The sequence below is a fragment of the Ascidia mentula genome, chromosome 7 (genome assembly GCF_947561715.1).
Source record: "Ascidia mentula chromosome 7, kaAscMent1.1, whole genome shotgun sequence".
Lineage (NCBI taxonomy): Eukaryota > Metazoa > Chordata > Ascidiacea > Phlebobranchia > Ascidiidae > Ascidia > Ascidia mentula.
The window spans coordinates 17610070-17622900 of record NC_138572.1 but is presented as its reverse complement, the minus strand read 5'-3'; the positions used below and the strand labels follow the sequence as shown (position 1 = coordinate 17622900).

General features: G+C 38.4%; 1 protein-coding gene across 1 annotated transcript; it reads left to right on the top strand.

Annotated features, from left to right (window-relative positions):
- The first annotated feature begins 6333 nt into the window (after positions 1-6333).
- On the top strand, positions 6334-12265 carry LOC145909720 (uncharacterized). Its single transcript, XM_082997075.1, has 7 exons — positions 6334-6344; positions 6990-7072; positions 7326-7467; positions 10713-11033; positions 11304-11486; positions 11544-11918; positions 12094-12265. Exons 1-7 carry the CDS (start codon positions 6334-6336, stop codon positions 12263-12265), a joined length of 1287 nt encoding a protein of 428 aa, XP_082853201.1.
- Positions 12266-12831: the final 566 nt, after the last annotated feature.

Sequence of the window (12831 nt, the reverse complement as noted above, 5' to 3'; positions counted from 1 at the left end):
ATTGTCCTCAGATTTTTGTTTTGTTTCCAAAACTCTTCAATAAATTTGAAGTCAGCTGTGGGCAGGCACAGAGTTTGGGTTTAGCGAATCTATTCAATTTTATTTCCTTGCTTTAACTTTTGACACGGTTTAAAATTTGTAATTTTGATATCGTTCTTGTCGTTCGAAACGAACTTAAACGAAAACGAACTTAAACAATGTAAGCCGGAAGGTCCTTCGCATATTCGACCGCTTAGACCAGTGGTTCCCAACCTGATGAGTTACTTTGCGTACCATTTCAAAATCCTGCACAGTCGCCCTACATTTAAACAAAGAAAAATAATCTCTGGCACATTATAGGAAAGTGTCATCGTTAAACATTTTTGTCGTGGAAGATTTAATGGTTTCTAAGTCATTTCAACCGTTAAATGTACAAGCTAAATTGTTAGCGCCAAACAATATTCGTTAAATGTTTTCCTGTTCCGCCTGGATGTCTTTCGCGTATCATAGGCAGGGAACCACTGACTTTAGATCAATTTGACCCCTGCGTCTCCCAAATCTTTAAATGTCCGTTCAAAGTGTGAGTTTTAGTGAAGTGCGAAACCCTCATGGCGGGGATCTTTGTATGTTCCAGCGCAGTGTACGTGGTTACAGTATGTATTGGAGCACCAGCGTGAATGAAACAAGACTAATTATGACGTCTGGGTTTCAAGCAATTGTCCTTTTTCAGATTCGACATTTTCCCGCGGTTTGGCGGCAGTTGTTGTTGAATATTTAAAAAATGATCGTCTGTTAATATATCATGAAAAATTTAGAGATCACTGTATGTCAGTTTTTACCGAAGGTTTCTTCACAGATTTCTGTTTTTTGATGGAAACCCAGGAGTTGTTCGATCACAAAACATAAATGGCAAAATGTACGGCAATATTTGCTCTACATTAATAAGTTCTGTACAAATTTCTATCACGCCTCCCTTTAGTAACATTCCTATGCCTTACGTCCAAGTTTTTTAAGTGTTTACATCAAGAACACTGCTTTGAAACATTAATAAACTTGAAACGTATTATTCATCTGAAAGGCAGCAACAACTCATGCCTTCCGTTTGGTTTTCATGTTTTAAAAATTCCTTTTAAAAATAAAATAATCCCACTATATTCCGTCTAGACCTGCTTGTTACTTGCGATAATAACATTATAAACGCATTTGCATTTGTAAATGCATTTGAGCAAGTCAATTTGCACCCAGACATAGTGCTGCTCAGTGTAATTGTGTTGATACTTGGCGAACTGTGAGTGAAATAGCGTATAGGCCAATGCTATCGAATTACACTGTTTTGATAGCTGCAGACAGGTGTACACACTGTTACGACCTGTAAGGTCTGCACCTTTTTTGCAATGGCTGATTTGTCAGATTTTGCTTCCATCTGCAAAGTAAAAATCAACTTAGTATTTGTAGTCAGAAACCGGGCGTGTTTAATATTCTTGTTCGGTCACCAGCGCAGTTAACTCCTATGTCGCTTCCACATATATGCATTCGTTTGACACAACGACGTTTTTATACCAGGACGTTTTTCTAGCGTGACCAGTAAAATGGGTGCAAAATATGGCATACATTTGATCGTCGTCAAATAATTTGGATGCTGTTTATCAGCGTACGTTGAGTTAAACATATGTCCATTAATATTAATAGCGATTTATTTAGTCAAATATACACAATACCCTGCACGATTAACTGAATCGTGTAAGTGAATCAAGTCATGTAAGTGAATCATGAAATCATCACGAAAAGCTTACAAATGAAACCAGTTTTAATTTGCACGTTAACTACGCCAATGAACAACAAATATGAAACATAAATTATCATGGGTCCATGAAACCGTTTACGGAATAAGTCTAATTGTCGCGGCAAAATCCAAGTTTAAACCGTAGGGAAATAAACATGAATTCTAGCCCCAAGTTCAGTCCCACAAGAGCCTAAAATGCATGTATATCTTTGTTACTTACCTTCTGTTCGTTTGTTACGATGTGGGCAATATACACCCAACATGTCGATGACTGGGCGGTAATAAGGCTGTGTTTTCCCATTCGATGTATGCGAATAAATAAAAATTCCAAGACAACGTGTTAATAATTTATTGACACGCGAGAAGCGCAGAGCAAGAAGCTGTCAATCAACTTGCAACCATGGTTGCAACGTAATGACTGTGGAAATATTTCAATGCTGAGCAGGAAGTCATTGTCACGCTGTTGAATGGGAACACTGAGCGTTAAAATAAAAATCTGCGTGAAGCAAGGAAAGATTTTCCCTTAGGTTGAAATTATACACTGTCCATATTCTTTAACTTTATACGACGCATGTTTCGAAGTCAACACAGTTATTTTACAACATTCACAATTTTGACTTTTAAACCGAAATTATCGCAGGGCGGTGAAAGGATTTTATTTCGTCAAAACCGAGGAAATTTAATGGTGAGTTGACCATAGAAATCCCCACGCATAATTATCATTGCTTTTTTTTAAATTAGTTGGAAAAAACACACATGTTTTAAGTTATTGCTTGTTTCGTCTTAGAATATTAAATATTATAACACCTGAGCATATTAGTGAGGTTTTTTTGCGGTTGGGATATTTTAGTGGATAAATATATTCATTTTGCACATCCACGTTTTGTTTTCCGAGGGACGGGAGGAATTCTATAGATGTCAAATAGTTTGCATTGACTCGTGTTCAGCCTGCGTTGATTTAAACAGATGTTCGTTGACTGTAAAAGAGATTAATTCAATCAAATATACACAATATCTTGTACGATTACAATCTAACTGATCAATGAGAGTTGCTGTAAAAATGTGTAATGATACCGAATTCAGTCACAAAGACCAAAATGAATGCATACCTTCTATTAGTCAACCCTGTTCAATGGGTGGGTAATGGGTCAAAGCTTCGACACAACGCTGCCGGGCCAAATGCACATAGGCTAAGTTATTTGCCTTTCCGGGCAGTACTTTTGCATCGTTCGCTAAACGTAAGAAATTCCTGTTAGACCACCATTTAGTTTGACATTCCACCTTAAGGATATAAGTTTGAATTTCATTAGAAAGCAGAAGAGCTGCAGTTTTTTCCGTAAGGACTTGGCGTGTACGAGTCAGTTAATTATGATAAGTATTGTTCTTGTTACTAATCTTCACGAAGTGTTTGTAGGGAACACATCTGTTTGAGTCAATGGTGGTTGCGTGCGTCTCAACACATCAGTATTACAACCCTGGAACAAGCGAGTGCAATGGTAGACTGCATGAATCGAGGAAATCCTTTTCAACGTTTGTCATAATTTTGATTTTTTAATTTCACACAATGACGTTTGTTTCACAGGATGTCTTTGAGACGTGTGAAAGACAGTGGAATAAAAAGTGTCAGATTTAAATGTCAGAATATAAAGGAAGAAAGCGTAAAATTTCAACAACCGTTGTTCGTACTCAAAACAAAAAGTTCCAATATGTTTGACCAAAAAGTGCGCCCTCAAGCGAGTCGACTTCCAGTCGTACTTTATGAACCGGAGAATCAAAATGAAATTATTTTTTGGGGGTTTAAAACGTTAAAGTTTACTCACAGAAAAAATGTTTTTGGTCAATCATTTGTAGTTTGTTAATTTCCCTTTTTTGTTAGGTTTAAATAACCGTTGTTCGTGCGTTTTTTTTTGCAATAAAGCGACCGCCTAAGTAAAAGATTAGGTAAAATTGTGAAAGTCCGGGCACCCAACAAACTTATATCGTTTTGAACAGACACTAAACAAACATACAGCAGAAACTTTTGTACCTTTTTGACAATGGCTGCTCGATGATGATTTGTCAGACTTTGCTTTCATTTGCAAAGTAAAAATCAACTTTGTATTTGTAGTCAGAAACCGGGCGTGTTTATTATTCTTGTTCGGTCACCAGCGCAGTTAACTCCTATGTCGCTTCCACATATATGCATTCGTTTGACACAACGACGTTTTTATGCCAGGACGTTTTTCAAGCGTGACCAGTAAAATGGGTGCAAAATATGGCATACATTCGATCGCCGTCAAATAATTTGGATGCTGTTTATTAGCGTGCATTGAGTTAAACATATGTCCATTAATATTGAAAGCGATTTATTTGGTCAAATATACACAATATCCTGCACGATTACATTTTAACAGAATCATGTGAGTAAATCAAGTGATGTAACGGAATCATGAAATCATCACGAAATGCTTACAAATGAAATCATTTTTATTTTGCACGTTAACTACGCCAATGAACAACAAATACGAAACATAAAATTTCATGGGTCCATGAAACCATTACGGAATAAGTCTAATTGTCGCGGCAAAATCCAAGTTTAAACCGTGGGGAAATAAACATGAATTCTAACCCCAAGTTCAGTCCCACAAGGGCCAAAAATGCATGCATATCTTTGTTGATTACCTTCTGTTCGTTTGTTAGAATGTGGGAAATATACACCCAACATGTCGATGACTGGTCGGTAATAAGGCTGTGTTTACCCGTTCGATGTATGCGAATAAATAACAATTCCAAGACAACGTGTCAATAATTTATAATAATTCAATAATTTATTGACACGCGAGAAGCGCAGAGCAAAAAGCTGTCAATCTACTTGCAACCATGGTTGCAACGTAATGATTGTGGAAATATTTCAATGCTGAGCAGGAAGTCATTGTCACGCTGTTGAAGAGGAACACTGAGCGTTAAAATAAAAATTTGCGGGAAGCAAGGTAAGATCTTCCCCAACGTTGAAATTATACACTGTCCATATTCTTTAACTTTATACGATGCATGTTACGAAATCAACACAGTTATTTTACAACATTAACTTTTAATCCGCGCCACCACAAACCAATTCGCCTATCCAGTGAATATTCTTTATTAACTTTTGTAATATTATCTTGGTTGGAAAAATCAAAGTTGGAAAAAACACACATGTTTTAAGTTATTGCTTGTTTCGTCTTAGTATATTAAATGTCATAACACCGGATCAAAAAAGGGTAAGGTTTGTAGCGGTTCGGATATTATATTGTGTAAACACATTCATTTTGCACATCCACGTTTTGTTTTCCCTGGGACGGGAGGAATTCTACAGATGTCAAATAGTTTGCATTGGCTCGTGTTCAGCCTGTGTTGATTTAAACAGATGCCCGTTGACTGTAAAAGAGATTTATTCAATTATATACACACAATATCTTGTGCGATTACAACTTAACTGATTAATGAGAGCTGCTGTACCAACAAATATCAACAATATAATTAAACGTTTTCACTGCAAAATCCAAGTTTATAACATAGAATAAATATATGTAATAATACAGAATTCAGTCACACAAAGACTAAAATGAATGCATACCTTTTATTAGTCAACCCTGTTCAATGGGTGGGTAATGGGCCAAAGCTTAACACACAACGCTGTCGGGCCAAATGCACATAGGCTAAGTTAAATTGTCTTTCCGAGCAGTACTTTTGCATCGTTCGCTAAACGTAAGAAATTCCTGTTAGGCCACCTTGATACACGTGTTTCATTGAACAGCCAACGGTTAGTTTGACAGCCAACCTCAAGGATATTTAAGTTTGAATTTCATTAGAAGCGGTGCAGGTTTTTCCAGAAGAAGTGCAGGTTTTTCTGCAAGGAATTGGCGTATAGGAGCCAGTTAATTATGATAGGTATTGTTCTTATTACTAATCTTCACGAAGTGTTTGTAGGAACACAAATGGTGCTTGCGTGCGTCTCAACACATCAGTATTACAACCCCGGAACAAACGAGTGCAATGGTAGACTGCATGAATCGAGGAAATCCTTTTCAACGTTTGTCATAATTTGGATTTTTTAATTTCACACAATGACGTTTGTTTCACAGGATGTCTTTGAGACGTGTTAAAGGCAGTGGATTAGAAACTGTCAGTATTGAATGTCAGAATATAAAGGAAGAATGCGTAAAATCCATATATTAGTGCGGCATTGTGTGGATATGTTTAATTGCCGCCTAGGGTGCGGATTTAAACCTATAGGAAGTAGAAAGGTTGCTTAAATAAAATCTAGGCTTCTCTCTTCAGTGAAATAAACATATTCATTTTGATTTCCGTTTCCATAAAACGTCTGCAAATATTGTTGTTACAGAGTTAGGATATTTTGCTGTGATTTGGGCCAGCTTATTTGCAAACAAACTTTTCAATCTTATACAGGTATGTGTAGTTTGGCTGCAATAAATCTATGTCAACAAACCTTATATCATAAAGTCGTTGGCTTTGCAGAAGTCGTTGGTTGATCAGAGGGTGGATTTAAGACGAATCAGTGCAGGTTCCGTCGTGTTGACCCCAGACCAAAAATGGGAGCAAGGTTTGTGAGCTATTTAAATTATCTCCAAGTTAATAAATAGCCACATTTTTCTCGGAAAAACCATAAATAAGCCTACATTTTGCGCGATAATAATAAAAATAAATATTCTCCCTGGTCAAACCAAGCGCGGATATTTTCAACCATTTAATGTTGTTATTTCTCTGCAAAGTCTTATCATGGCTGGGACCAAGGTATGTTGAGTTAGGTTAAACTCGGCTTAGAATGTGAATCAAAGTGAATAATTAATTAGTCTCTTGCCCGGTGTCTCACGCTTCGGCACTGTGAGTACGGGACGAAATTTTGGTCCGTTCATATCGCGCAAAAATTATACCAGGTCACAATCTGACATCTGTTCATAAACGGTTGCTTATAATATTTGCCGAGCCTTTTTATGTGCTGGAAACACGACGGATCGGCTGGAGTTAACTAAACGTGGTTTAAAGTATTTATATCAGACATATAGTTGAAAAAGTGACGACAGTTGATATAAAAGCCATTTTGGAGGCTACAAGTTAACTTAAATAACCTTGCAGCGTTTCTTGGACATAAAGTTTGTAAAAGTCCACTAAAATCATTGATGACGTCATTTCCCTGAGTTAGAGAAATATATCATTGCAAGATATAAACTCTTTGTGTTTTTATCAGGTATTGGTTGAAGGTGGTTGGAATCCTGCTCTCCTTCATCACAATTGCTTCAGCACAGTATAAACTTTATAAAAATGGCGAAAGTAAGTATTTTGTTACAAATTAAAAACTTAATAATGTATTAAAATCCAAACACAGCGATCTTCAGACAGCTCAGATCGATTTATTTGATACGGTGTGCGATCGACAGCCTGCCAGGGGCCTTTGGTTTTTTTGATCCAGATTTGATTTACTAATCACATTGAAATTAAAAACTTTCGATTAATTTGATATATTGTTTAGTTTTAAAGATTTCTATGGATTTCAAATCGATTTACGTTCATGTGTTTTGTGCAGGGTTCGCTTGCGATGATGGGAGGGAGGTGTGGGCTGCGTGGTTTTGTGATGGTACTAGTTTCCGAGGTTGCAGGGACGGAAGTGATGAGAAACCGGACAACTTTCCCACTTATCCTGAAAACCTCACCAGTCCTTACATGAGGTGAAAGCACTTAAATATGTTCCCTACATTCGTTGTATTAGTTCAGACCAACCAATAGACGATGTTATCAGGGTTTGTCTTACTTGAAATAACCAATTTGGAATAATTTGTATTAAATTCGGAGACAGTTTCAAAACCCCATGCATTCAGAAGTGTTTTTGCTTCGATATTGAAAGGAAATTGTTGATTGCGAAACACTCCCACGCAACAATAATATTGTCGAGGTAAGAAATGACTTTTACCCAGTGGGTGGCGCAAAGGGTTAATCTAAGATAAGCAAAGGCTTATATCAGGGGTGGTCAACACGCCGATCGCATCACAGTTTGCGTTGAATTAAATTTTAAATAAACGTAATCGTCAATCTTTTTGCATAATTTACCGAGAAAACTAAAAGTTTCATGTTCGCCTGTTTAACACATTGTTTTTAAATTGAGCATTGTTACCAAACACGTGGCGCATTGTTCCGTAACACGTGGCATTATTACCACATATAGCGCACGAAAAGTGTATACTTACAACAGGCACGTATTTAATGTTATTCTGATCTACTTTCTTGTAAATTCAGTACCTGGCGCACGTACCGACGTAAAAGCTTTTGTTTGTGAAATGCGCACTTTAATTCTTCGGTAATCCAACACAACTACGCAAACTACCTTAAATGCGACGTCGCAGAAACCCATGTAGGTTTTCTGCCCAACACGAACTCAAGCAGCAAACATGGTTCTGCGAAAATATACAGGAACTTTCCCAAAATTCGACCACCTTCAAAATATTCCCGTCGCATGTGAGTCGATTATTCAAAAGCTCGATTGCTTTCGCTGACAAGTTGGCCACCTCTCCATACCAAGAAGAAAGTCTGATCGTGGCCGGAATATTCTGGGTTCGCATCCCGTCGTGGTAAAAAAAGAGTTTTTAATGGTGGGAGTAAAGCCAGAAACTTAAAATGGTTGCTTGGATTGATGGCAAATTTGCAAAACGTTTTTTGTTGATAATTTTGTCAGGATTTGCTTATCTTGCATGCAAGCGAAGTGGAGCCAATAATATGAATTAAACCCATGTTACATAATATTAAATGGAAAAAAAATATGGCAGAAGATTAAAGAGATTGGAAAAAAGACGCCAGAAAGAGGAAGTTATGTTAAACGTGAAGAACAAAAAAAAACAGGTAATGGCACAGGATTAAGTTTTGCTGATGTAAGAATGGGGTGAAGAGAACGTTGATTAATTTATATTTATAGAATGTTTGACATCAGCCAGGACGCATTAAGGAAAGGTGTTGTCCCTGTTCCGCTGGATTGCGAGCCTAAAGTTTATGGAATGTTTAAGTGACTGGATTAGGTGTTGGGGATTCTGTTCAAAGGGCGGAGGTCATTGCGGATACAGTTACGGGTCTCGAAATGATATGGCAACATAGAGGTGTTCAGAAGGGCTGCAAGGGTTGTGGCGTAGGGTGTGTTAGGTTGTGGGAGTTTTGGGAAAGTTAAGGAGAAGTGCGTTGAGGGTTTTTGTTTACCAGAGTTAGCAAGAGCTGCATGGATGGGCAGACGTGAAATAGGTGTGTAAAGATTCCAAGTGTGTGTGCAGAAGTGAGTTCAAGAGTGTATTTCCAGTATGCGGGGTTTGTAATATTGTTTAAAGCAGAGAGAAGTGAGAGGTCAGTAAAGAGGGGGATGTTGACCGCGTCATAACAACCAATCCCTGCAGAGGCACCGAGATTATGAAGATGGTGCCGGAAGTTCTAAATGCACACAAGCATGTACGAAGTAGGCGCCATTGTCAAAAACTATAACAAAAGTACAAGATATTGGCTGATTAAAAACGGGTTGTATTGAATTCATTTAGTATTATTGCCTCATATATTACACACAACCTTCGCATCGGGCATTAGAATATAACATGTGCCACATGTTCAACTAATCAACAAACACTCTCAGTCTGCGTGGTTACAACGGGATGGGTTTCATCCGAAGCCCAGTCGTGACACGGTATTTTGAAATTACTTTGCCACATAGACTTTTAAGATGCTTGCCTGATGTTACGTATGTAGTGCGGCAGTACGATGTTTTCTTCCGTTTGTGGGACCGCATTTCTATAATGCCGTCGTCCCGCATGGTTGACTTTGGGGTGGATGTGGCAACTGGTTGCGTGGATGCTTCAGTAGGAACCACTGGAATTGTGGAGGTATCTCCCCGGGATTTGAACCCAGGATGGGATACCAGTCGGGCGTCTGTCGTATCCCTTCTTGCAACACCTCAACTGTATTGTTTTTTTCCAACTAGCAAGAGCTCGGGAATAGAATTTGGGGCGAGAACTGATGCTTGCATTATCACCAATCTCTTGCCACCGTACACATTGTGGTCATCGGAGATACTTTCATGAATTTAAAAAGTTCGTTTTTATAGCTCATGAATAAAGCAAGCTTCAACGTCAAGGTTGCCGTCTGTTGCAAACGGATAATCAACCTCTTTCACACCACCGGCCGAAACACGAAGCTGGAAAACTGCCTCAATGTAGTTGATTACGTAGTTTCTTGTACGACTCAAATAGCGCACGGGCTGGCCACTGGCATCTCAACTCTCCTCTCAAAACAACAGCAGCACAGACAAGGGCTGTACTGGCTTTGGACAGAGTGGCTTTAGTAAGTCTATCAGAACAGATTAAACGAGAAATCGGAAAAGTTACACGTAAAATAAAAATCTTCACAACTTCGAGAGGGACTTGATAAATTTACTATTGCTTGGCAGAGTTCTAGACAAGAATAATTACCTGCTGATTGCAATTGTTTTCTTCCACCTTGTTTTCTCCGTATGGATGCACCTAATTTGGTGCCCAACGGTTGACGGTGGCTGTATAGTCACCACAATGTAGAAGTATTTGCCTGCCCGATGGTCGGCATGATCGTCTACAACAGTCGCACCAAGCTACACTGATGAGACCTTATAGTACAAAACAGAGGTCAACTGTTTACAGCTCACAGAATTTATGACATTGTCTCCAATTTGCTTTCTATTAGTTTTTTTCAACAGATGTTACGCGAAATTATTGTGAAGTCGTAGATTGTGTATTGTTATTCACACATTTGCATGCGCAATCGTGCATGATTAGTTGGCATTAATCTAGTTTATTTCAAACCACACTTAACATTTACCGGATAAAAGTCATGACGACTCTTCATGTTTCAACATTTACAAACGCAAATCTCCCGAAACTATTGTTATATGACGTAATACATTACTTTGTTACAGTTGCGACAACAAGTTTGACGGCTACGGTTTCAACAAAGTATGCGCCCTAAGAGTGGAGGAGTTTTGCAAAGGAATGATCCAATGTGTTGGAAAAAAGCTGTGTGACTTCTGCCCCACCCACTTCCAGTCCCGTTCGACTGTTTGTGATGCCGATCCTTGCAATGACTGCCCAGCTTTCCAACACTGGAATAATGGACATGGATTCAAATGTGTTCGGAATGGCAGGAATTGCAATCTTCCGCAGATGTTTCTATGGGATGGCATTGCCGATTGTGATGATAAATCTGATTTGTGTTACGCCTCAGAGAATGGAGATGTCAGGTATTTCGTCTTTGATTGCATTTTGCATATGCGTACTTGCCAGCACTGCTCCAGACTAACCTCTACCTCTGTGCTCCTGATCATCTTACCATTATTCGGCGTCACTCTTCCTATTGCAGTGAAAACGAAAAAACTGAAACATTTGCAAACATGAATATAGTTTTTGTGAAATGAGCTTAGTGGTTTTATGGCTATAGATGTTAAAAAGAACGGCGATAACTGCTTGCTTGTGGTAAAATATTGCTTCTGTAAACAAATTTGTTATTGCAGAGACATTCGTAATACATCGTCCATGAAAGAAGGATTGTGTTTCCAATGTAAAAATGACTCAATGATCATCTCAAGGTCAAGTGTTTGTGATGACGTCGTAGATTGCCCTGATATGAGTGATGAATGCGGTTGTAATGGAAAATTCCATGAGCAATGCATTAAGAACAAGGAAGTGTATTTCGGGTAGGTTTGAAAAGACCTTTATTTCGTTGATGCAAATAAACTATCAATTTTATTTAGTTCAAAACCACGTTGCAATTGTTTCGACAATGATGGAGTCTGTTACAACACATTGGATCAAACCAACATTTCCTGTAACTCAAAAAATGAAATGTGCGACAAGCTCGCTCATTGTTTAGGGAATTCCCCATGTGAGTACCTCTGCCCCTCCAACTTCCAGTGTCCGAATTCAGCTTGTTGGAAACGTTCGACTGTTTGTGATGGCGATCCTTGCAATGACTGTCCAGCTTTCCAACACTGGAATAATGGACATGGATTCAAATGTGTTCGGAATGGCAGGAATTGCAATCTTCCGCAAATGTTTCTATGGGACGGTATTGCCGATTGTGATGATAAATCTGATTTGTGTTACACCTCGGAGAATGGAGATGCCAGGTACTGATGAAACGTTGTGGTTGGTTGAACGTATCTTCCAGTTAAGATAAGACAGAATGGACTTGTAATGTTACATATAAATAACCTCGTGTCAAACGCAGTTTATTGTAAAGAAAACATGTTTCGCTAAAAACATCATCAGTTCTCATTCAAAAATAATGGACTTCATTTGCAGAGACATTCGAAGTTCTCAGACATTTAATCATCGTTCATGTTTTCAATGTACAAATGACCCAATGATTATCTCAAGGTCAAATGTGTGTGATGACGTCACCGACTGTCCCGATAAAAGTGATGAATGTTTTTGTCAAAGTGGGAAAACCAAAGATTGTGCCAAATTTCATTAGTAAGTGATAAAGCATTAGTTTATTCTTTGGATTGAAACCACTGACATCCAATGCGTCACCAGAAATCTATGACTTGCAATTGTGTAAGATGTGTTAAGTGTCTGTAAATACTACATGACTTGTTTTCATTGGCACGACTCATAAACTAATGCAGGTGTTAAGGATGTGTTTCGCCGCTGCAGGAAAAATACACATTCCTTAATGGCCCGTTTACACACGAACACAGTTTGGAACGGCACAGCACATTCTGGCTCACACGGTGTTTACACTACTGAAATAATCGAACACGAAACCGACAAATGCAAGTGACAAGTTACGTTGATAATTTTTAAGGATTCTTGCCTTGCATTTCTAGGCCCCGCCAGCGTTATTATAGGTAAAAATTGAGGTTGTTGCTATTGGCTGTACATATTCTTCAAGAAAAGGCATGTACTGTGTTCCATACTTAAGGCATGTACTGTGTTACATACTTAAGGCATGTACTTGTGTTACATACTTAAGGCATGTACTGTGTTACATACTTAAGGCATGTACTTGTGTTACATACAACCACAAACCAAAATAAT